Raw genomic sequence first — 24,168 nt, 5'->3', positions numbered from 1 at the left:
CAGGGGTGGTATACACCATACTAGATTTTATAGTATGAATTTATGGAGGTTTTAGACCGGCAGTATATTATATAATCAGGGGGGTGTGGGGCCCGACGTGTTAAAAACTTATGTCCAGTCACTGTATGTACTTTTCCCTTCGTTTTGAGAGTGCATATCCCGTGCAACAACTGTCAATGGGGGGGGGATTTTGGGGAAAGATAACTGGTTCGACAACAGCTAACGTATTGATCGCTCTAAGATGATTAGCTCACTGTTGTGTGATGATCCGCAGGGCTATAAGGGGGCTGTTTTGAACCAATCAGAGGTGCAGTGCAACGGGTCGAGGTCCACGGGTGTAATTTGTGTCAGCCACCCATGATCTGAATGATATCTGCTACTTGCTATGTACTTCTGTCCTGACGAATGAACTTGACTCCCTGAACTCCATTTTCCGGATAAAATATATATATCATGTAAACGCCTGAGAGTCAAGGGCAAAGCCAAGTTAAAAAAAAAAGGCCCCCAGGTCCGTGCCAGTGAGCGGGGCGGGACAACGTAAGTTTTGTGTACCCGTACTTTTACCCTCGTATCCACGAAAATTATTCAATTGCTCACTGACACCGTCCCGATAGCTTGGTCACCACTAGGAAGAAGCAAACTCATTTCACTCACCGTACTGCGTAATGATAGTCGCGGCCCAAGTCTCAATACATATGTAATATCTTCGGGGATTGAGAAATTGTGATCTATAACACATTTATACAGTCTGTTATGAAAGTTATTGGTTATGTGCATATATTGTAAAGCGAAGGGAGCCGCACTGCCCCCCCTGTAAAACCAGAACCGCCTTCCTAATTGGGTACGTCCACGAATCATACAGTAATTACTGCCCATATACGGAGTATTTAGGTATTCTATCTGGCTTACATGGTCAAAATCTATTTTTGCTTCTCCCGCGGCTATTAGTTTGATTATACCAGTCTAGATGAAGAGCGGGGATTTGGTGAAAATGGCATGAGGATGTAAGATTTGTATCGTTTTTCAATTGTTTTTGTGCTCGGGAATATAGCAGAGATTGACAGATATATATCACTCCGCCAGTCTGACTGAACTTTTTCTGGAAGCCTCCTTCACGGCTGGGCCAGAGCATCATAAAGAGCCTCCTCAATCCCTTGATAATCCCTTGAGTAGACTTTAGACATCTTCCAAAGCGTTGTTTTTAAGCTTCGTCAAACCCTATCTTCCTAAGGAGTTGTATAGAAATAAGCCGTAGTTGCGGGCTATTCAGGCGTGGGTTTATGGCTTGAGGGGGACACTGGAAGACTTGGTTCGGGTGCCACTGGTGCGAAGGAGCGTAGCTGAGTAGTTAAACCACATAGTTAGTTGTGGCCAGGGGTTGGATTCCTTGGTTTATCAGGGTTTATCTCCGAGTCATGTTGATTTATGCGATCACTAGGAGATATTGGGTTTGCTTGAGGGCCTTTGAAATTGGGTTGGGGTTTTATTATTTTGCTTCGACATGTACTCCGTACTTTCAAAATACGAAGAAAGCTACAGTGAGGAAAATCTGACCAGGAAAGTATAGAATGGCACCCTGTGTTTTCCGCCTGGGCCGGGGCCCCGGGATCGAACATGACTTACGTAAGTGTAGCTGACTCCCGAGGTCTATCCTTCCCCGCCTTTTCGAGGAACACAAAGGTCACGGGTGTCTCCTGGGCAATGACGTAATTCACATGATCGTCCACGGGTTCCATGTTGCTTGTAGCTGCTATCGGATTGTACGATGAACTTCTTACTCATTGGTCATGACTTCGTTCCTATTGTCCAATGACATAGTTGATACCCTCTATATGATTCACCTCGACTCCCCATGGGCAACCTCAGTGTGTGGGCAATCTCCAATGACAGGGATGTTTCTTTGTGCCCGCAAGCTCTGCCCTGCTTTTTTGTTCATTAAGCGATCCTCTAGCTCGGGCTCCAAGGGTCCAGTATCCAATAACCTGATACAGACCATGCCTTTTAATATAAATCATGCTACATGAATGGTACTCTATGGTTCCTAGCGGCTGATTTTGTGTGGAAGACCACCCGAACTAAATGCAAGTTTGAGGCTTTAGTGTATTCCAACATTGGGGGCGAATGGATGCTTGTGCTATAAAGCAGACAAGGCCCCTCCAGTCTCCTCGCCCTAAAAGCGTGAAATTGTTCTCACCATTGCTCTAGATTTGCCTTGATAGGCTGTAACAAACCGCAAATTTGAGATCAGGTCACTCTACCTCTTGCCTATCACCCTTCATATAAGAACGTCTTTCAGCTGACTTGGCTACACCCATAGGCTCGATTATTGTTCAGTACATTACTAGTGTTTCATGAGATATTCGATCGTCACTTGACATCCTTTGCTCATTCAATATGAAGGACAATGGAATGGGAATGACCGGCTCCACTGCAGAGAAGGTAGAGCATATAGAGGAGAGCCCAGATCCTACATACCCTCACAAGGAAGAGAAGACAGACCTCGAGAGCCGCTCTCCTGGCAATCTTAATGCCGTCTTCGAGAACCCTCTTGCCGGAATTTCACGCGAACAACTCTTTAAAGATGTTGCCGAATTTTGTACCAAGTACGATTTGATGGATCATCTCGAGACTTTCAAAAAGGGTGCTCTCATTTCGCAAAATCCCGCAATGGCAACCAGTCTCCCCGAGTTATCGGAGGAAGAGAGGGAAGCCCTCGAGCGTGAACATACCCACAAGTGGTCACAGCCATGGCAGTTATACTTCCTAGCATGTATGTGTGAGACTACAGGTGCTCCATTTGCCTGAGCTAATTTCCTTTCCCTCCTCCAGCAATGTGCTCTCTGGCTGCAGCTGTACAAGGTATGGACGAAACCGTCAATAATGGTGCTCAGGCTATCTACTTTGCTGAAGATGTACGTCTTCTCTCGTTGATCATGCTAGCATAATCTGACTTTTGTTCTAGCAACTCAACATCACTTCCAAAAACATCCAAGGCCTAGTTGTCGGTGCCCCATACTTGGCGTGCGCAATTATCGGTTGCTGGCTTACTGAGCCCCTAAATCGGTTATTTGCCCGGCGTGGTACAATCTTTATCTCATGCGTGATTGCGGCTGTTGCCTCGGTATGGGAAGGTGTTGCAAATACCTGGGTCAATCTTTTCATTGCCCGCTTTGTTCTTGGTCTGGGGATCGGGTCGAAATCGAGTACTGTGCCTGTGTACGCCGCGGGTAAGTGTTGTTGCATGACTTCCTTTTCATTGTTGCTGATTCAATAGAATGCTCTCCTGCCCCAATTCGAGGTGCTCTCGTAATGATGTGGCAAATGTGGACGGCCTTCGGGATCATGCTTGGCAACATAATGGGCGTTGCTTTCATGAGTTTAGACCGAGACATCAGTTGGCGTCTCATGCTAGGATCCACTGTCGTACTGCCACTGATTGTCTGTGCTCAAGTCTACTTCTGCCCGGAATCTCCAAGATGGCTGATCCAGCACGGCAAAATCCAAAAAGCCTATACTAATTTCCGTCTCCTTCGTCCAACAGACATTCAGGCCGCCAGAGATTTGTATTATGCACATGTGGGCGTTGAGCTTGAACGCAAGATTAACAAGGGCAAGAATTTCTTCACAATGTTCATTGAGCTCTTTACCATCCCACGAAACCGCCGTGCTACACTCGCGAGCTGGATTGTGATGTTCATGCAGCAATTTTGTGGAGTCAATGTTATTGCGTACTACTCTACCTCCGTCTTCACCGAAGCAAGTTACAGTCTGACTAGCGCGCTACTAGCATCCATGGGAACCGGTATTCTCAACTGGGTCTTTGCTCTACCAGCTTTCTTCACGATTGATACCTGGGGTCGCCGGAATTTGCTACTATTCACTTTTCCCTTCCTAGCTATCACCCTCTTGTGGACTGGCTTCTCCTTCTGGATTGAAGAAGGGAACGAGACAAGCAAGAAGAGAATTGCGATGGTCACGACGGGCATGTACCTGTTTGAAATATTCTACTCTCCTGGAGAAGGGCCCGTCCCGTTCGCATATGCTGCTGAGTGTTTCCCGCTGCAAGTCCGCGACGTCGGTATGTCATGGGCGACAGCAACTACCTGGTGCTTTAATTTCATTCTATCTTTTACTTGGCCGCATCTGGTCGATTCTTTCAAACCGCAGGGTGCCTTTGGTTGGTATGCTGCTTGGTGTGTAATCGGCTGGTTTTTGGTCTTATTGTTTGTGCCTGAAACAAAGTGTAAGCGTCCCGACTTATCTGAGATTCATCGTGCTAATATTTTTGTCTTCAGCTCTTACTTTGGAAGAACTGGACCAGGTCTTCTCTGTTTCGACTCGCAAACATGCCTCATACCAGGTCAAGAATGCCTTATGGCATTTCCGTGTCTGGATTCTTCGTCAAAAATTGGAGCCTCTGCCAGAATTCTATCAAGGTGCCGAGCGTCTTGCTGAAGTAGGTGATATCAAGTCTAAGGGAGAAAGGAAGCAAGAGGGAAAGAGCGCATAAAGGCTAGATGCTGCAGATATAGAACAGACGGTGCCATTTTTTTTATTCGTGGGCGGTGTCTTGACGTATTACTGAGCACTGGCTCTGTGGAGATGACATGATGCCAGGCAACATATACTAGCCCTTCAAACAATACATCTCTTCGGGCAATGTCCACATAATCAGGTAGATCACCGTGACCATAGAAGATGAAAGAATTGTGTATTTTCGTTCATGCCGTACAAAGATGTTAGGCCCTTATGTGGAATTATCATGTCATTTCTGGGAGCCTTTTTTGATAGAATTTTTCGATGTCAGCTCAGATATGCTTTTGGATGTCCTTTTTCTAGTTATTTGTCCATCATCTCAGCTTTACAGCTAGAAAAATGGAAAGGCGAAAATTTTTTAACCCTGCAGAGAGACTTTCTGTGTATAAACCGATATACAATAGACGGAGGAAAATAAACGAAATATTTACAAGAGCTATATGCATATAACCTCCTGTTGAGTATTGCTGTTGATTGCCGCTGCCACATTACTCAAGTCTCTTACTTAGCACGACACCGTACCAGACCGTAGCAATCAGGCTGGCCAAATTGACCAAGCTTGAGATGCCATGCACGCGGCCGAATTTCTTGTTCAAGGCCAGCATTTCCTTAGAGTGAGGCGCGGGGTCGTAGCTCTTCTTTCCATCACGGGTTTCTGCAAAGGTTAGAATGATCAATTGACTCTCAATCAAAATATAGTGACAGCAGCTAACGCACCTTGATGCTTGCGCTCGCGCATCACATTTCTTGTCATGGGAAGCAATACAAACATGTTCACCAACCCGGTCACTGCCACGGTTGCCATCGGCAAGAGGGTGTCAAAGCGGTTCTTCGGTGCAGTGAGACCAGACAAACCCAACACCTGTCCGCCGTGGGAAGCGGTCAAGGCGACGACTACAGGCAGCGCAGTCTGCAGTGAGAAGTAGATGGGGAAGATGGCGGTCTGCAGATTAGAGAACTGGGGCCGCGGAAGGGCGCGGAAAGCAACGAAGCCTCCAACAAAAAGACTTGACATATGTCAGAGAATGGTTTGGAGAGGACAGTTTGATATGTGCCCAGTTCAGATATCGATCTCACCTGGTAGAACTGTGTCCCTAGGAGGGTACCGTAACTGCCTCATTTATTAGCATATGAGTTGTGATTTTCGCATATAAACAAACCTCAGTATGTGATAGGGGCGAGGATCCATGATTTCGTATATGTTATAATATCGGGAGAGTTGAGTTGACGATAGAGTTGATGTGAGGTTGCATCGAGGGAAAGAAGTGGGCAGCTATCGCTACGGCCCAGCTATTGGGGAAAGCCTTGTTTCCACTTCCAAATAGGCGGCGTTGTCTCATAGCGACGCACAGACCACCGAGCACCAACGAATACAGCGTGTGATGTCATGTGCCTTCGCGTTTCGGTCTAAACCGCAAGTGGAAATATCACGCGTCTGCCTGTCTGCCTGTTGTCTTGAGGCTCAAGCAATTTTGACTTGTTATTTCCCCAACAGCACCATCATCATGGCGGAGAAAGAGGCTACGGTTTACATTGTAGATATGGGACGGTCTATGGGCGAGCGCCACCATGGCCGTCCTATGACAGATCTCGAATGGGCCATGCAGTATGTCTGGGATAGGATCACCGCCACGGTATGTGACTTGAGCTTGTTCAACGCCAGAGAACTGACAATCCCAGGTTGCCACCGGTCGCAAGACGGCTACGGTTGGCGTGGTTGGTCTCAGGACGGATGGTAAGTGGTAGCCTACCTGTCAACATCCATTGGGAGCCCTCTCTCATGTTTAGAACAGAAACCATCAATGACTTGGATGTAGAGAACTTTTCTAGTATTTCCGTCCTCTTCGGTCTTGGCCAGTATGTGTGGCGTGCTGAAATGACTATTCCATATTGAATTACTTGACTAAATTGTCTTTCAGAGTCCTCATGCCTGATATCCGGAGACTACGCGAAACAATCAAACCCAGCACAACTAATAAAGGCGATGGTAAGTGGCTGTTGAAGAATCGCTAAATTGCTATTCTGACTGTATGAAAGCCATATCTTCTATTGTCATCGCCATCCAGATGATCCTCGATTATACCAAGACAAACAAATACAAGCGCAAGATCATTTTAGTGACTAATGGCACTGGTATGATGAGCGATGATAATATCGAAGGCATCATTGAAAAGATGAAAGAAGTTAACATCGAATTGGTGATCATGCATGTTTTCTCACTGATGTGACTTTGCATTCTGCTAATATCATCCAGTGGTGCCGATTTTGGATGACGCTGAGTATGGCGTAAAGGAAGAAGATAAAGACAGTCGAAAGGTACGAAGTCGTCTTCAATATATTGGAATATTGATTGTTAACCGAGTTCTTGCAGGCTGAAAATGAGACTCTTCTCCGCAATCTGGCTGAGGAGTGCGAAGGTGTTTATGGAACGCTGGAGCAAGCTGTCTCGGAATTAGATATTCCCCGCATCAAAGTGACTAAGAGCATGCCTTCTTTCAAGGGGAATCTTATGCTCGGAAATCCCGAAGAGTATGACACAGCGATCACTATACCCGTGGAGCGATACTTCCGAACCTACGTCGCCAAGCCGATCTCAGCGAGCTTGTTCGGGCCACGCCCCGGCACCGAACCAGGAAGTCAGATACCGGGTAAAGGCAATGCTGAAGGCGACGCTCTCGCCTCGGTGAGAACGTCACGGACCTATCAGATCACAGACGAGTCTGCACTCAGGGGGCAAGGTCGACGTTGAACGCGATGACCTCGCCAAGGGGTACGAGTATGGACGTACAGCAGTTCCTATCGAGCAGACTGATGAGAACGTCGCCAATCTGGAAACTTTTGCCGGCATGGGGCTAATCGGGTTCATTAAGAAGGATCAGGTATGTCTCTGTGCGAATCTCAATTATCACAGCTAATTCCTGTCATTAGTATGACCGATACATGCACATGTCCAACACAAATATCATCATTCCTCAGCGTGCAAAATGACAATGCATCTCTTGCGTTGTCTTCCCCTCATTCATGCACTCTATGAATTAGACTCGTATGCGGTTGCCCGATTGGTGACCAAAGAATCCAAACCACCGATGCTCGTGTTACTCGCCCCATCCGTCGAGGCAGATTATGAGTGTTTGATAGAAGTACAGCTTCCATTTGCAGAAGACGTGCGATCATATCGGTTCCCACCTTTAGACAAGATCATTACTGTCTCTGGCAAAGTGGTAACGGAACACCGCAACCTTCCAAATGCCGATCTGAAGGATGCGATGAGTAACTACGTGGACAGCATGGATTTTGTCACCACAAATGATGAAGGGTAATTAGGGCTCACTTGATTATCATGCACACCAGCTAATCAAAAGAGTTAGTGAACCAACTAATGATCTCCCCAATTGACGAGTCATTCTCCCCATTACTGCACCGCATCGAGTCAGCCGTTCGCTACCGTGCAGTGCATCCCAGCGACCCTGTCCTTGACCCTCAGAGCGGCCTCACGGAATTCGCACACCCCTCAGAAGAGATAGTCAAGAACTCCAAGTCCCATCTTGAGAGATTGATGTCTACGGCTGATGTTAAGAAAGGTATGACTGATTCTCAAAATAGATTTAGAAAACATTCCACTTACCAACGGATTTCGTTTGATAGTTCCACCAAAGACAAAAGGTCGTAAACGCCAGCGCGATACAGAGAAACCCCTGTCAGGTCTTGACGTCGACGCCCTCCTTAGCCTTGAACCCAAGCGAACGAAAATTTCCACCGAGAACGCAATCCCGGAGTTCAAGCAAACACTTTCCCGCGCAGAAAACATTGACGCGATCCACGACGCTGTGCAGCAAAATGGCTAAAATTATTGAGACCCAGATAACGCACAGTCTCGGTCACTCGGAATTACGACCGCGTCATCGAAGGCCTTGGTACTATGCGCGAGGAGCTAGTGGATTATGAGGAACTGGTGGTGTACAATGACTTTGTGCGTCAGTTGAAGGGTAAGATATTGCGGGAGGAGCTAGGTGGGGATCGGAGGGAGCTGTGGTGGTTCGTGAGGAAGGGGAAGCTTGGGCTTATCGGGAAGAGTGAAGTGGATAGCTCTGCTGTTGAGGACGAAGAGGTTCAAGAGGTGAGATTTGACCCCTCGGTATGGAATAGAACGATCGCTAACAGTGCATATAGTTTTTGGCTGCCAATTGAGTTGAGTGGGGGCGGGTTGAGGTCTCGCTCTTGGAACATAAAATAGTCAATATGGGAGAGATATGGAATACTCAGACTTGTATTTGGTGCAAACCTCACTCCATGTAGAACTTGCTGTGCGAGTGATACCATATGGTACAGCGTGGAAGGCATGGCCGTGGAACAAAAAGCCAACTATGATCTACCCCAGACGACTGGGTTCAATATTACTGACGTTGAGTTCAAGAGATACAATAAACCGAGGAAGAAATGCAAATTCGAGGGAGTTCATGAACAGCATTGTCATATAGACGTAGAATTGACACATACAAGAGCGAAACCTGCAGACAACACAACATGTGGCACGAAGTGGTTCGGTACCCAATTGCAAGAGATCTGATGGTTCGTCAATTAACAACAAAAACCAAACGCCGCGCACAACATGCCCAAAAACCAGTATTCGCTCCAGAAAACAACAGCAGACCGAGATTTGCGAACTCAAAACATTAAAAGGCATCCAGATGCATCACGAAAAAGGGGTATGCAGAAGTTTTGTCCCAGCGGAACGAGAAGAATGGAAGAAGCGCTCCGAAGAAACATGCAGAGTTCCTTGGGGCAAAAGAAGAGAGCAGAACGTTTAGTGGATGGTCTTAATAGCCCGTGCGGGGCTGATGGTATTGCTACCAATACGGCCACTGGGCTTGCGAACACCACGAGACTCGCTGCGGGTATTTTCCGCTGCCCGGCGAGGACTGGAGCGAACTTTGCTGACCGAGATAGGTGCAGCGCCGCTCTTGCGGCTCACGGGAGTCTTGGGTGCTGAGTGATCAACCCAGTTCTCTTGATCCTTGTGATTGTCTTCTGTGAGAGTGTAGCTGGCTGTGACAGTGGCAGAGTAACTGATAGACCGTGACGTGGGGGAGGCAACAGGAGACCTGGATGACCGCTGCGCTAATCGACGAAGCTGGATCTCTTCTTCACTCTCACTGCTCTCGTTACTCTTCCTGTGGCTGCGGTGGCCCCGTTGCTCGGTTTCAACAGCGAGGGATCCGGAGGCAGTTCGGGAATAAGGGTGGTGACGTGAGTCCTTTCGGTGGGACTTGCGAGGCTGGCCAGGAGTTGGTGCAGGAAGATCCTGGTCTGGGGTAAGCTGCAGCCTCGTTGTGATCAATTTCTCCGAGGGCTGCGCGTTTGGAGTGGCTATTGTTTGGGGGGTGGAGACGACCCCGCTGCTAGTGCGCTTCTTTGTGGACACTCGTGGAGTTACAGGTGTGGACTGTGCTAGCTTCTCGCGCATGCTATCCTCAAACCACCATTCACGGAAGGCCCTTGGTTGAGGTGGAGCCAGTGCTGCTGAGGTCCAACGACCATACCGGGTCGCATGAATCTCATGAAGGCAATTACTTCATTGGCGGTGAATCCATACTTGTAGATCAGATATGCACCAATCAAGCAGCCCGTACGGCCCAGACCTGCCTTTGCAATGAACTGCAATGCCCTTCTTCTTGATGGTGATCATCTCATGGGCCATTTTGATAAATCGTCTGACGAGCTGCAGGGGAGGGCATGTGCCATCCTCAAAGATCATGTCAATATGAGCGATTCCCATTGCGGTGAAGCAAGACGGGCAGTACAGCCCGAGTTGAGTCGTACAACAAGACCGACGTTGCGCTGGTGGAAATGGGCGAGAACATTCTTGAATGGCATGGGAAGCTTTGAGGAAGAAATTTCAGAGATTGTTGCGGGCAATGCGTTGTACTCGGGCTGTTGACAGGAATTGGTGCCACGGGCTGCTGCTGAGGAGATGCAAAGGCAAGAAAGTCTGGTGTAATCCAGTTGAAGTCACCCATATCAACTCGTTCGAATTTCTCGTACCTATTGAAGAAAATCAGCATTCAGTCTCCGGCAGTGTAAACAATGGTACTTACTCCTCAAGATTGAAGTCGCGAAGCCCGCAAAGAGACTGTTCCTTAGCCTTCCACACTCCATAGACGACATCTTGAATGTTCAAATGAAATCTGCCTGGCTGTATCCAGCATCACGGAAAGGCATGTAAGGAGGGTCTGCCCGTGCGATGGGTGCCAGAGCTAAATGAGGTGGCCAGGATTGAATCATGACCATATAGCATGCAACAAGGCAGGCTGCATTCGCGCGACTCCGAGCATCAGTCTTGCTATAGAAGACCACCGGGCGGTCGCTGTTGGCTGGATCGCCAAGAATCTCATGGAAGAGCACGGCAAACCGGTAAAGGTGACCAATATGGAGTGGGCCGAAATCAGCGTGGAAGGCATTGTAAAGAAGAGTGTCGTCGACGGTAAAGTACACGGGGAGAACGGCGCTTGCTCGGAGTGGCGGGCTGGGCACGTGCACGCTTGCTTGGGGATTTGGGTGCGTCCAGATGGAAGGGAAACGGGGTTCTGGAACTGGGAGCAGAATCATAAGACGCAAGGTAGAGACGGTCTAAATCATAGCTTTGCTTAGCTCTCAATTCTGGGTGAAAGACATTCTAGTTGCTGAAGAACATTGTACCAACCCTGGATGTACTCGATCATCTGGCCGCCGTGATTGAAGTCGGTAGTCATATTGAGGATTGTTTGTTGACAGCCACCTAGAACTGGAGTGATTGTGTAACGCTGATGAAGAGCGAGGATAGATCAGTATAGGACCGTTACAGGTCCTGTTGTTCTAGTGTGACTCGGAGGATAGCAAAGCCAGTAAGAAAATAGTCGCGGTAAAAGTAAGACCTAAACGCCTCATGATCGAACTCAAGGAGATGAATCGATGAGGATAAGATGTTAAGAATAGAGAGAAACCAAAAGGGATGCGAAAAACCTGTACAGGTGGATTAGAGGAAAAGGAAATCAACACAAAATCCAAGTTCATGATGTTTGGGGGGCAGCTGCCATGCCACTGTTATGTTGTGCCTTACCTAGTTAGGCCTAGTTGAGCCGTTGACGTGACAACGCCTATTGCCTCAGGCATCAGTCGGTGCCTTCCACATTCCAAAACATCAACACCACAATAAACAGACAAACTGCTCAAATCGCACAAACAACACAAACTTCACAAGCAACACTAATCGAACAACTCTGGAACTTCTTTACTCACATCTGATACATCACTAAACTCCGGATTCGCACCCTCAGTCTTCACCTCTGAATCCTATATCCTGACTCCACATGACAATAACCCATATCTCTGACGGATAATTGTCTTGAATTTTCCCAATCAATGCCCTACTTAAGACTCCAATCACCAGTAAATGAGGTCAACAACAAGGCTCTTGTACGCCCCTCTGCTTCCTCCTCATACATAGGGCCGATGCATCACTATTAGACCATGATGGTCACTGCGATACCTAACTATCTGTACTATCGACGGCCATCGTTATCTCAGTGGGGGATGATATTCAAGTCGCTGCGTGCACAGTGCTTGACACAAGTGACCAATCTACTACACTACAGAGTGTGTAAACAATTGGCATATCTGTACCATATGCTGAAATTCGCTCGATGCAACTGTTTATGATTTGTCGAATGTTGAATCTCCTCAATGGTGACTTTCATTCTCAATGGCTTGTGGCTCCATGCTTGACTGGTCATTCCTGGTGGTTTCTTTTAGGTTCGAGAAATAGATCATGTAGTCACAGTCTACCCTGATAAGGCATACATGGATATCTCTAGCGAACCGGTTTCGCTAACTACAGACTGATTTTCCAACGAAGAACAAACAGACAGCCTCCAGGTTCCACTTTCGATCAGAGCATCCCTCCATACGCCAGTAAGCACCAAGGGCAGGGTGGATACTGCAATATCGGTAGAGGCTGGCTTTCATGCAGAGTCAACGCAAGGATGTCCGATGGAACTGTTTTGTTTTCAAGTTCGAATGCTCCACATGGGCAAACTCACCTCCAGACTCCCTTTGAGAAAGTCGGTGATCGACATTTTTAAGCCTAGCATATATGGACCCTTGCCCAAGTCCCTCTGGTCAATGCGCTAATATACATCCTCACTGGATTTCGGAAAGTTTCCGATCGTTGGCTGGTGTTATTTCTTCTCATTCTGACGAAGGAATATTTGATTTGGTTATATATGCTCCACTTAGACCATGCGAAATCTCTCACATTGTGATCTTCACTACATGAGAATACACGAGATCACCCCAAATCCGAGGGAGCCTGGATGACCGCACGAAGCACGTTGCTAAAACAACCCCAGGGAATCAATTATATCATTTTCGGCCTTTACGTCTCAACATCTCCGCATTCGCTTCTGTATACTATTATTCTACCAATTCTCGTCACTGTTCTTATGTCTGTACACTGCTTCTTCGCCAACTCAGTCTTTTCAGCCCTTTCGATACAACTATCTCAATAAGGAAGCTCACTGGATTGACCATTCCACTTGCCCTCGCTAGCTTAGCCTACTCTCCCACTCTCCCAAGCCTCGGCAATGTGGAGGGCTCTGTTGCTGGCATTGAGGATGCCGTTGGTGGTGCTTGTTATACCATAGATACGTCGCTAACATTTTTGCGCCTGTCACCTCTGCCGTTAGCGGCCTGACTAGCGCCCCTAGGTGTGATCATACCACTGTCTTGGTAAGACTGTTAAGACCATTGCCAGTATCATGTACTTGAAAGCGCTGCCATTATCCCGAAGGTGCTCTGGGCGTGAAACTGCCCCACTTGGGGGAGAATCGAGAGCATTTCCAGCCGTGCCAACAGCGGTTTTCCCATCGGCAGCAGTGCCGTTGGTGCCGGTTAAAGCGTTGTCTCTCGCGCCACTAGTATGATAGAGACTACTGCGGCCATACTGGAGTCATTACGATATACTTTCTATTCTTCATTTCTTCCTACATATAGTCATTCTTTTGGGGCTTTATGATTACTCGACTTTTATGTATAATATTTTCAAGTAGTATTCGGTATCCGTGTGGACTTGCAGGTACTTGCCTTGAGAGGAAGGGGAACGCACAAATTGATGTTCTCTTTTCTCGCTCGGCCTAGTCTTCCAAATTTTTGGAATATGTAACCCCATGTTGGTTTGATACTTTCATTGATCTCGACGTGCGCGTAGCTGTAGTTAATTGGAGCCTTTGAATGCCGCTCTCCCAGAACAACAGACGGGGTCCATGCCGCATTGATCCGCTTCGGGGATGTAGTCTTGATTTGTCCATTCATGGTCATTGGCGCGTGACCATGGCTAAAAGCAGTGTCAGGAAGCTTTCCAGGTTGAAAACCTTAGGCAGCATTTAATTTGCATGGCTCTCAGTGGTTTTCTACCAGAGCTCTTCGTGTTAACTACCATAGCGGACAGTGATAGGTGTGCCACCTGCCAAATGGCATGCTCGGGGTTATAGCAGATGTACGTATTTCCTATTTTGTCAATTTTATTATTTTTCTGTGTCTTGAAATTACTGACAGGAAAAAGCTACCGGTGGAATTGTTGTTTACTCAACATATATATATATATCAATCGTTTTGTATCCTAATTTTCTATTTTATATTTGAGTAATTATCATGAAGGCCTTGATTTATCTACAGATATAGACACATAATTCATTGAAGTCTTATAATATATACTACGAGCCAACCTTATGTTCTTATGACTCTAGATTTCCATTTACAGTCAGCAATGATTTGGAATAACGTTACAACACTACCCCAGTTTGCTCGATGAACCAATCAGAAAATCAGCCCAATCAAAGCCATTCATCAATCGGCTCGACGATTTGCAGCTCCGTCGGCTCCTCTGGATACCGTGTGGCCAAGCCCACGGCCAATTGGTAAGAAAGTGACTTGACTTTCGGTCACTGTAGACGATTGAAGAACTACAAGAAGAGAGTCATGTTCTCGTGTTTGCAAAAATTTCGCTGTCTCATTCTGCCAAGTCCTTCCAATAACTTTCCAGTTAACGACGTCATTGTATTCAACCCCGCGAACACTCCAGAGACAGTTCCTCTTTTCGCATATCCACGTCAAATCACAACCATGTCGTCTGCTACATCTTTCTTTGACTTGAGCCCGTCGATAGTACGTATAACCCTGCGCCCTTTCTTCATCTACTTCCTCACGCATACACAAGCCCCGCGTGCATCTAATCGCTAACCAACGCCAACATACGAACAGAAAAGGGCGCACCCTTCCCTCTCCTCGTTGAACGGGCAAGGTCGTCCCCAGTCGTGAACATCGCCTGAAATGCGCTTCACTCCCCAGTTTGAAGGCCTGAAAATCCTACCGAACCTGAAGGCCCAGTATCCGGAATAAGATTTCACTGTCCTGGATTCCCATGCAACCAGTTCGGCAGCCATGACCCTGGCTCGGACGATGAAATTCAGTCTTTCGTCAGGTCAACTACGGAGTCACATTCTGTGCCGGAAAACTGGATGTTAACGGGCGCTAACGCTGCACCGGTCTGGACTTTCTTGAAGGAGCAGCAGCCTGGGATTTGGGCATGAAGCGTCATGGAACTTTGAGAAGCTCTCGTCTCCGCCGGAGTGGTATGGGCGAAATACGCTGTCCCTTACTAAGCCCGAAGGACTTGCGGACACCATCGTTAGAGATCGAGGTGTAAGAAAGAGGGCACCTGTTTCGCTGAAGAAGAGTGAGGCTGGAGCTGAGCAGGCCAAGTTGTCGTGTGCCCTGGCTTGAGGTATTCTTTCTGAACTACAGGATATTCCTTCATCTGTTTTTCTGTATCTATATCCCGGTGCTTCGGCTTTGTGACATATTACTCCTTTTCGGTTTGCGATTTTCGGTCTACGATGGGAGTTTTACTGAGTGGTAATAATAATTTATATTTCAATATCAAAGCCTATTGATACTTCCAAACGGTAATAGCCGCTTGATTGCCTTGGATTTTATTTCCATTTCCGCCATGAGGCTCAATTCGGTAAGTCTAGGAGTCCCTGAATGCTCATTCAAGTAGAGTGGACCACCTTGGGGACCAGGTTCCTTAGCGACGAATTATGACCACATCCTCGACCTTCTTGACCTGTGGTAGTGCCAAATAGATTAGGAAATTTGAAACAGTGAAGTAGGCGTTGCAGTGGACTCACATGCTGTACTTGATACCATCGCTAAAAGCCGGTGTGATATCGTTCTCCTTCATAAGTTCAAGAGCTGGAATCCAGCGAACAATTCCTTGACAAAGTTGCCAATCTGCATGGGATGGGTGTAGTCACCCAGTGACTGAGTTAACGGCTAAGCGGGCCTGGGAACAAATTAGCTGCAGCCAGACAGAAAAGCCATGAGATTGCGGAAACGAACCAGTTCCTCGACCGCAATCAGTGCCAGTGTGGGTATACCCTTAATCGTCAAGTGGAAGGCATCCTGCTCTTTTGAGGTTGACAGGAACTAATGATAGAATGTCACTTAGTAATAAAGGGTGACATCAGGCGCATACAGCACCCGTGATGCTTATATCATAGATAGGGGGACAGAAACGTACTGTCCAGGAACTTCGCCTGCCGTCCTCGATTGTCATGAAAGATGTTGAGCTGGGGTCCCTTGTGCTCTTGAGCCCTCTCTGTTTACGCAAAAGCCTTCCAAGGAGGACCAGACGAATTCAGCAGAAGTCTTCAACGCTGAATCTCAAGAAAGCAAACCAGATTTTGCAGCCTACGGGTCCATAGCCCGTTGTACTTGTAGAAGGGATGATCTTAAGCATGGTCATGAGCAACTTCTGTTTCGGGCAAGGATTTCCTTAGTAACATCGTCAAGCACAGGCTTCATCATTGTAGAAGTCAGCAAGATGAGCCCTAAGCCCTAAGCCCTAAGCCCTAAGCCCTAAGCCCTAAGCCCTAAGCCCTAAGCCCTTGACTCCCACAATTGCCCTCAAAAAACATGAGCCGGGATCTGTCCCCCCGGTAGCCGGTCCATCAGAGAGTATGGCCCTCGGCAGCATAAGAAAAGATCAACTCGAAGACTCAGCCCACCTGGAGGATATCTCTGTTGCAACTTCAGATATGCAAGCACCCGAAGCACCGATCAACTGGCCCACATGGAAACGAAATGCCCAAATCCTGATGGTGGCCATCCACTCGATGGTATGCGTTTTCATGGCTGCCGGGCTTATCCCTGGATATGAAGCCATGGCGGAGGAGTACAAGATCACAGTGCCTCAGGCCAGTTATCTAACATCTGTCCAGGTAGGTTTTCTTCTGCCATTGTACCTGGATAAAGCTAATAACACTCTCCTATTCGTCATAGATCCTTATCTTGGGAATTGCCCCGTTTTTCTGGATTCCCATTACGATGCGCTATGGACGTTACCATATCTTCATATTCTCCGTGCTCGGTACCATGGTCTGCAACATCGGAGGCGTCTTCTGCAGAACATTTGGCACGCAGATGGCTACTCGTGCTATTGCAGCATGGCTCATCTCCCCCTCTCGGCATTGGCAGCGGTGTAGTGACGGAGCTGTGTTATCCGGAAGAGCGTGCCCGAAAGTTGGGATGGTGGACCTTGTTGATCACTCTCGGAATCCCGGGTGGCGCATTTATTAATGGTTTTGTCGTGCAACATCTAGGAATATCTTGGATATTCTGGATATTTACAATTATCAACGGCACTCAATTGATTGCTTACCTTTTGCTTGGTGACGAGACTCTATATGTCAAGGATGTCAACGCGGCTCAAAAGCCCAGCAACGGCTGGAGTCGACTCGTCCCTTGCCGACTTGATCCTCGTCCCTTTGAGCTGCAAAGCTTCATCGCTCCTCTTTTTCTTGGAAAATACCCTCGCATCCTAATTCCGGGTATTGCATACGGAGTTGAATTCGCCTACGCTAACATTGCCATCATCGTTGAGACACCGCTAATCTTTGGTGAAAAATTCAACTTCAATGCTCAGCAAGTAGGGTATCAGTTTGTCTCCATCATCATCGGCTCCGTCATTGGTGAACAAGTTAGTGGGCCAATGTCAGATTGGTTCCTCAGGGTACTACAGCGTCGCAAGGGCCACACCATTCCCGCAGATCGTTTGTGGCTGTCATACGTTGGGTATGGCACTATCTTCACTGGGTTGCTTGTATGGGGCTTTCAATTGGAAAAAGCAACTACTTGGAACGTCACACCGTGCATCGGCATGGCTATCGCTGCATTTGGAAACCAGGTACTCACCACCATTCTCATATCCTTCGCGGTCGATAGCCACAAGGAGCATTCTGCCAGCATCGGTGTTTTCATTAACCTCTGTCGTCAAATCTATGGATTTGTGAGTATCCAACAAAGCATTTCACTTTCATTCAAGATCAATGCTGATTTGAATGGCTGCTTAGTGCGGACCATTTTATTTCCCTGATATGTATGCCACATTGGGGCTAAGCGGGGCTGCTGGTGTGATGTGTAGTATTATCGCAGTGGTGTCTCTAACTCCGGTGCTTTTGATTCAGTTGATTGACACAAGGAGGCAGCCCCAGCAGTATTGATCAGAGTTGAATTGTGTTTCTTGCTGTACAATTGTGTGGATGGCCTCTATACTCATCGATACCAAGAATTTTAGATTTCTCTGTGGTGGACATACTGTCACAATTGACTTTTACTTTGGGGAGCTGTCTGTTTGTCCTGGTCAATTGTTCGGGTTCATCCGAGACAGCTAGTGTAGCATGAAGGATACATTCGTAAATCTATATGCAGTTGGCTTTGCTCCGTATACACAATTCATGTCGAACACTTGAAACCTTGCATGGATCAATTCTTCAATCTTCACTATACGTGCGTTGGGGTCCTTTAAATGACCTATGGACCGACCAACTACTTTCTTGAGGTATTTTCTATTGGCTATGGATCAATGCGCAGAATGGACCCGCATACCGATTGACTTGGACCTTCGGACAGCCCGCTCAACTAATGGCAATTTGACCGATAGATCACAAATTCTCGGTACCTCTTATACCCCTAACACGATTGAATATTGATTTTAAAACTAGTGTTTGCACGATAAACATTAGTGTAAGATCTCATATTACTTAGATATTTCTATCGAATTTGCCCCACAGTACATGTTTGTTAACAACTTCACTGTGAAGCCTTTCTGGGATTTTCTTACAAAGAAAAGAAAGAGGAAAATTCCCATCGCGAGGTTATCTTAGTTAGCTGATGTCCCGTACTAGGACGCATTGAAGATGTGCAAATCCCACTACGGTGGGGGTACACCGAACGTCCTTGGAATCTTGTTGTCGGATATAGTTTCTGTAAATGAGATGACTGCAAAGTATCGTCAGGCGCTAAGAAGAAGTGCAGCTGTGTCTCAAATCCTACGAATTTTGAACAACCCAATTGGCTTTGTTTTATGGAAAGACGCTGTGTTTAGCGAGCTTACTTGCAGATACTGGCCCCACAGAGAGAGAGAGAGAGTGAGTGAGTGAGTGAGGTTTCACTCTTCGTTCTGCATCTCAATATATAAAGCTGCTAAACTTTACTCTCAATCTCGTCCTCCCATCCTTTTGCCTTATCTCAAGACCCTATTTGCATTGCAAAATGGCAACCCTTGCCCTTCTCAGTCTTCTTGCACTTTCATCATGCACGTCGGCCTCCCAGCTTCAACCACGCTCTATCACTCCGCCCGATGGATGTCCGATTCCCACGTGGCAAGTCAACAACTTTCAATGGTACAACGGCTCTCACAGTCTGGATTGCATCCACAACCAAGCAGATATCAATGCCAGAGGGTGTCTATGCGGGCATGGGTGGTGTGAGCCCGATCCCGCGACGTGCAATGGGACTATGGTCAACGTGTGCTGGACTGGAATGCCAAGCTATGAGCCATGGGGCTATGGCCCGTTGGAAACACTGGATATCGAGTTCGAGGATGGCCTAACTTGCCACGATGAATACATTGGGTACCGCATTCATGACATGGGCCATGGTGAGAGTAACTGCGGTTATGCCGATCGCGGTGCTGGGCGCATTGTTGCTTTCTACGGGACCACCAACCTGGAAAGTTCAACGGGGCATATGGATTATACTCTGGGTCGTGGGCATGCAATGAAGTGCGAAAATGGAAGCAGCATCACCTACTATGGCAGCACAGACTTCGAGCTGAGCTGCACCTACGACGACTTCTACAACGCTACATGTACGGCTCCTGTCTTTGAAATCCCAGTTCTAAGCTATCAGTGGGTCCTGTGACGATAGAAAGCCATCAATATGTCCCTTTCGTGATGGTGAGAATTGTCACGGCACCATGTATGTTGAGATACGATGGTATCAGACCGGCACGGGAGTTAATAATTGAATTGAATCTGGTGATTAGATCAGGATAAGCATCAATCCGTAACAGGTGCATTGAAATCACATTGTATTGGTATCATATTCTCAAATGAGAATGTCAATATCAGTTATAAAATAGGTAGTTAGATCTATGGGTGTATTTGTAATCTAACAACCTATTGACCATCAGAATATGATATATCACTCAATATACCTCCTGGGAGGCATGTTTTCTTGTCTAATAATCACAAGGTTGTGACTGAGCACGAAGGTCGGGGCTATGCGGGCTGTCTTCGCTTTGTACTAAGTGCTCCCTAACCCACGGGCTGCATCGGCCAAGGTCTCTGCCATCGAAGAAGAAAATAGATGGAATTGGCACAACAAAAATTCTGATGGAGTCAAGAGAATACAGAAAGCACAATTGTGGTCCAGTTTCTCATACATTCAAGTGACGAACAATGGGAATCTGGCACCGACAACATTGCGCTGTCCCACGGAGCGATGATTCTTTTCCCAAAATACTAAATCCTCGCGCTTACCCCAAACATTTTCGATGGCTGTCAGACGAAGGATCAGCGTTGGTAGTTATTTGGCCGAAGGTGACTCCGCTTTGAATACCCTTACAGTCCTCTCGGTCGAGACTCGAGGTCAAAACAATATTGTCGGTGACTTGAGGCTCATGATGAGGCGTGCATTATTTTCAAGTTATCGAGGATAGAAAGCACTGTCTTTGCGCTTTTTTCCCACCAATTCTTGGAATTTATTCTGCGCCTGGCAACATCGAGATTCCAGTGAGAGATCAATTATAAAATGGCATCACAAATTTAATTTGAAGTCATATTGAATGAATGCAATAGATCTCTCACAAATTTGGGGCTTCTTTCAACTTGTTATTTATTCTTTCGTGTCCTGTCACACATTTCTTGCCACTAAAGAATTGCTCAAGATCCAGCTAAACCGATGAAAAGCTTCAAGAAATTGGAATCGACATTTCAACAAGTATCCAGCATCTCAACAAGAGCAGCCTTCTCATCTGAAGTGATCGTAAGATCATAGACTGATTTCACCTTGATCCACATTTTGGCATACGTGCAGTAATATGAAGCTGTTTCTAAGTCAGCAAGCTATAGACCAGACAACACATACGGCAGAGGACATACCCAGGGGTGGCTTCCACGATTCAGGGCCTTTGTCTCCCTTTGAGGAGTTCACATTGTCCGTGACTGCCAGGAGTTGTGGATTCTCGAGGTCATTAGCAAGGGCTTGACGTTGTTCTGTGGTCCAACTGGATGCCCCCGACTGCCAATATTCATTAATACCTCAACCCTTAATGTTGTCAGATAATTCGAGCTTACCTTCCATGCGTTCGATAGCGGGACAACGTGATCAATGTCGACGTCACTGGAAGCTGTCCAGGTCTCGCCATCATACGGAGAAACCCAGGTTCCACTGGTAGCAGCGCAACTGGAGCTTTGGACCACGTCGGTTCCATCCCGTTTCAGGACTGTTTCACGTGTATTACATTTTCTGCCGACAATCTTAGACAACATTCCAGATTGACAGTTCTTTCGTCTACTCACCCGCTGATGGTAATCCAATGCGGAAACTTGTCACGATCATATCCATCCTGGGATCCCTGTGCAGCGACGGTCAACCCTGCCAGCTGACTAGTGGCAGTAGAGGTGGACGGAATTCCAGGAGGTGATGGGGCAGGCAACGCTCCGCCTAGGAGAGGCTGGAAGGCAAAGGCTAGAACCAACGCTGTGCGGGAGAACCCCATGATTTTCTTTGGCGAATGAGGATATTTTCCTGATTCACCTCGAAATTTCAACTGAAATATCTTCAGACCTGTCGAGAATGTAGAATTAAGGGCAATCTGAAGAAGTTGGAATTGCACACTTTATACGGCTTTACCTATCGAGTCAAGCCAAAAAAGCCCACTCTATGCATAAACAATGCTAATCTAACACCGATCCATCTTCAAATGCATTGTAACATCGGCTCCCGAGTCTTGGCCCGGTGCTTGGCGTTGCACGTTGATCAATCATTGGCATGTAACTGGACAACGCGGGAAGTGCGGGAGTTGGTGTTGATAACCATATGCACCATTCGTCCCATGTTCATATACGACAAGTCACCTGGGCCGGACAAGGGCCGGACGAGAGCTCCAGGGGACGAAGTTGAAACACAAAGCTGCCGTGAATGGTGACGGTGAATTTCAATATGGAAATGATCGCCGAAGATCTTCCCCCTTTCTCGGCCTTGCGATGCAGAGTATGGCTACATTGTGCGACTATCTGGACTATGACTGGAGACAGGGAAATCAAAGGGTTACAATGAGGGACATTAATCTATGATATACTCCGTGTATATGTCGTATTTACAGCAAGCCTCGGGCAAACTGCAATGGGAGAGATATCTCCACATCCAGTTTCTTGGCCGCTGTGAGCACCCATTCGGGCTCGCGCAAAAATTGTCGGGCCATTAACACCGCATCAGCCTGAGGCCTTGGGCCAGAGAGGATTGCCGCGGTCGCCTGTGCCTCTTCTTCTGCGCCCTGAACAATATCTCGAGCGGACTCGGCCTCGGTGATAAAGCCAACAGCTCCCACAAGCGTCGCATGGTTGACTGCGTGAATCTCTTGACGAATCTGACCAGCGAGGTCAACCTGATAGTTTGTATGCGGTTCAATGCGTTGGCTTTTGTGATTACCCCCTGAGCTTACATCCAAAAAGTCGATCCCTAGGTCTGGTAACATTTTGGCAAGTCGGATCGAGGATGGCATATCCCAGCTTCCAGTTCCGGCTGCGATAGGTTGGTTTTCGAGCCAATCTGTGGCACTGATGCGAAGAAATAGGGGCATTCCATTTGGAATGACAGCACGGATTGCAGCGGCCACTTCGCGTAAGACCCGAGTTCGGTTCTCAAAACTGCCACCATATTTGTCGCTTCGTCGATTGGTAACGGGGCTGAGGAATTGATGAAGTAGGTATCCATGAGCACCGTGGATCTCAATTACATCCACTCCTGCTTGTACCGCAAGTTCTGCACTTCGTGCAAAGGCCCGAACAAGTTCCTCTACCTCGGTGATTTCAAGCTCGCGAGGGGTCCAGTATTGATCGCCAGGTGCCCAAATTTGCTCTTCCCCACCAGAAGGGCCAACCACATTTGATGGCCAACCACCAACACTTTCATCGGCTTTTATCCCCCGTTGATTTGCCTGGGATGCGAGCCAAGGCGAGACCGTGCTCGCTTTCCGGCCGGCGTGAGCAAGCTGGATGCCAATTTTGGCCCCTTGACTATGAGCAAAATTTACCACGCGGCGGAGTCCTTTGAACTGTTCGGAGTCTGTTCCAGCCTGCCACAGGCCAGAGTCGTTTGGTGAGATCCGACCATTGGGCTGAACTGATGTGGCTTCAATGAGGATCAGACCGACGCCCTTTGTGGCTAAATGGCCGAGGTGCGCGATGTGAAAGTCCGTGAGCGCCCCTACCGCCGGAGAAGTTGGGTCTGACTCGGCGGAGTATGTGCACATGGGTGCCACGATCACACGGTTCTTGAGCGTGACATCTCGAATCCGCAATGGGCGGAACAGCGTCGGGGTGTTGGGTTGCAGGTTTATAGCTTGACCGGCATTGTTGGCGGGTGTGAAATAGGGCAGAGCTTCTGCCTTTTTAATGGCAGGGGAACGAAAATTAGTATCTCCCATTTTTTCTGGCAATTGATTTACAGCAGAAATACAGAGATGCAATCAAATAAACAAGACAAGAATGCCCATCTTTCTATATATAGATCTTCCCCCACTGGAATAATCCGCTGACAAATTCGCTCTCGACATCGGAGACAATGCCGAACACCTCGGAAATTCCACCGTTGATTGACAACAGTCAGATATGCAGATATGGTGTACGGAGTACGCAGTATGCAGCTGAGATCTCCATTGGGATCTGTTTGACAGGTCTCTCAGGCTGTTACAATCCGGCAGCCAGTATATAGGAACTTTAATAAGGACCTTCCCATCTACAGTCTCCACCCCGACATCCTTCGCAATAGTAAGGAATCCTAGCATACCCTGGCCGAATGTAGTTGACATATTTGCGCCATTCTTTGGAATGAGGAGCAATGCTTTTCTTCAATGGATGAATACAACCAGAAAATCCCCCTAGACATTGAGCCACAAAACATTGGTCAAAGTCGAGAATCCAAAAGTGGCCACAACCATAGGGACCTGTATGATCAAGGACGTCTAACAGG

General features: G+C 47.4%; 11 protein-coding genes across 11 annotated transcripts; 5 read left to right on the top strand and 6 right to left on the bottom strand.

The window, feature by feature from the left end:
- Positions 1-2,394: 2,394 nt before the first annotated feature.
- N7500_007555 (sugar porter family MFS transporter) lies at positions 2,395-4,510 on the top strand (the record flags this gene model as incomplete). Its single annotated transcript, XM_056678699.1, has 5 exons — positions 2,395-2,770; positions 2,830-2,912; positions 2,963-3,227; positions 3,275-4,243; positions 4,296-4,510. 5 exons carry the CDS (start codon positions 2,395-2,397, stop codon positions 4,508-4,510), a joined length of 1,908 nt encoding a protein of 635 aa, XP_056533699.1.
- A 514-nt stretch (positions 4,511-5,024) lies between these two features.
- Positions 5,025-5,551, bottom strand: N7500_007554 (DUF4149 domain-containing protein; the record flags this gene model as incomplete). The annotated part of the gene is made up of 2 exons (XM_056678698.1): positions 5,025-5,191; positions 5,254-5,551. The coding sequence occupies 2 exons, from the start codon at positions 5,549-5,551 to the stop codon at positions 5,025-5,027; spliced, it is 465 nt and encodes a 154-aa protein (XP_056533698.1).
- Positions 5,552-6,041: 490 nt separating this feature from the next.
- Positions 6,042-8,381, top strand: N7500_007553 (uncharacterized protein; the record flags this gene model as incomplete). The annotated part of the gene is made up of 12 exons (XM_056678697.1): positions 6,042-6,170; positions 6,217-6,271; positions 6,330-6,393; positions 6,456-6,523; positions 6,574-6,669; positions 6,791-6,852; positions 6,908-7,219; positions 7,251-7,415; positions 7,465-7,513; positions 7,576-7,806; positions 7,905-8,117; positions 8,182-8,381. 12 exons carry the CDS (start codon positions 6,042-6,044, stop codon positions 8,379-8,381), a joined length of 1,644 nt encoding a protein of 547 aa, XP_056533697.1.
- A 74-nt stretch (positions 8,382-8,455) lies between these two features.
- Positions 8,456-8,724, top strand: N7500_007552 (uncharacterized protein; the record flags this gene model as incomplete). Its single annotated transcript, XM_056678696.1, has 2 exons — positions 8,456-8,653; positions 8,707-8,724. The coding sequence occupies 2 exons, from the start codon at positions 8,456-8,458 to the stop codon at positions 8,722-8,724; spliced, it is 216 nt and encodes a 71-aa protein (XP_056533696.1).
- Positions 8,725-9,340: 616 nt separating this feature from the next.
- On the bottom strand, positions 9,341-11,285 carry N7500_007551 (uncharacterized protein; the record flags this gene model as incomplete). The annotated part of the gene is made up of 6 exons (XM_056678695.1): positions 9,341-10,106; positions 10,167-10,279; positions 10,338-10,578; positions 10,632-10,701; positions 10,746-11,163; positions 11,226-11,285. The coding sequence occupies 6 exons, from the start codon at positions 11,283-11,285 to the stop codon at positions 9,341-9,343; spliced, it is 1,668 nt and encodes a 555-aa protein (XP_056533695.1).
- A 1,988-nt stretch (positions 11,286-13,273) lies between these two features.
- N7500_007550 (uncharacterized protein) lies at positions 13,274-13,547 on the bottom strand (the record flags this gene model as incomplete). The annotated part of the gene is given in 2 exon segments (XM_056678694.1): positions 13,274-13,513; positions 13,527-13,547. The coding sequence occupies 2 exon segments, from the start codon at positions 13,545-13,547 to the stop codon at positions 13,274-13,276; spliced, it is 261 nt and encodes an 86-aa protein (XP_056533694.1).
- Positions 13,548-15,807: 2,260 nt separating this feature from the next.
- Positions 15,808-16,186, bottom strand: N7500_007549 (uncharacterized protein; the record flags this gene model as incomplete). The annotated part of the gene is made up of 3 exons (XM_056678693.1): positions 15,808-15,903; positions 15,970-16,056; positions 16,151-16,186. 3 exons carry the CDS (start codon positions 16,184-16,186, stop codon positions 15,808-15,810), a joined length of 219 nt encoding a protein of 72 aa, XP_056533693.1.
- Positions 16,187-16,508: 322 nt separating this feature from the next.
- On the top strand, positions 16,509-18,131 carry N7500_007548 (uncharacterized protein; the record flags this gene model as incomplete). Its single annotated transcript, XM_056678692.1, has 3 exons — positions 16,509-16,870; positions 16,912-17,917; positions 17,982-18,131. Coding segments are annotated over 3 exons (1,518 nt in total), but the record flags the coding sequence as incomplete, so codon positions are not given.
- Positions 18,132-19,182: 1,051 nt separating this feature from the next.
- Positions 19,183-19,833, top strand: N7500_007547 (uncharacterized protein; the record flags this gene model as incomplete). The annotated part of the gene is made up of 1 exon (XM_056678691.1): positions 19,183-19,833. The coding sequence occupies one exon, from the start codon at positions 19,183-19,185 to the stop codon at positions 19,831-19,833; it is 651 nt and encodes a 216-aa protein (XP_056533691.1).
- Positions 19,834-20,906: 1,073 nt separating this feature from the next.
- Positions 20,907-21,694, bottom strand: N7500_007546 (HNH endonuclease family protein; the record flags this gene model as incomplete). The annotated part of the gene is made up of 4 exons (XM_056678690.1): positions 20,907-21,019; positions 21,075-21,213; positions 21,270-21,441; positions 21,495-21,694. The coding sequence occupies 4 exons, from the start codon at positions 21,692-21,694 to the stop codon at positions 20,907-20,909; spliced, it is 624 nt and encodes a 207-aa protein (XP_056533690.1).
- Positions 21,695-22,294: 600 nt separating this feature from the next.
- On the bottom strand, positions 22,295-23,623 carry N7500_007545 (NADH:flavin oxidoreductase/NADH oxidase; the record flags this gene model as incomplete). The annotated part of the gene is made up of 1 exon (XM_056678689.1): positions 22,295-23,623. One exon carries the CDS (start codon positions 23,621-23,623, stop codon positions 22,295-22,297), a length of 1,329 nt encoding a protein of 442 aa, XP_056533689.1.
- Positions 23,624-24,168: the final 545 nt, after the last annotated feature.

The sequence above is a fragment of the Penicillium coprophilum genome (genome assembly GCF_028826855.1).
Source record: "Penicillium coprophilum strain IBT 35676 chromosome Unknown utg000004l_segment0_segment0, whole genome shotgun sequence".
NCBI lineage: Eukaryota > Fungi > Ascomycota > Eurotiomycetes > Eurotiales > Aspergillaceae > Penicillium > Penicillium coprophilum.
Note: the sequence above shows the minus strand (reverse complement) of the source record. Positions and strands in the feature narration are given on the sequence as shown.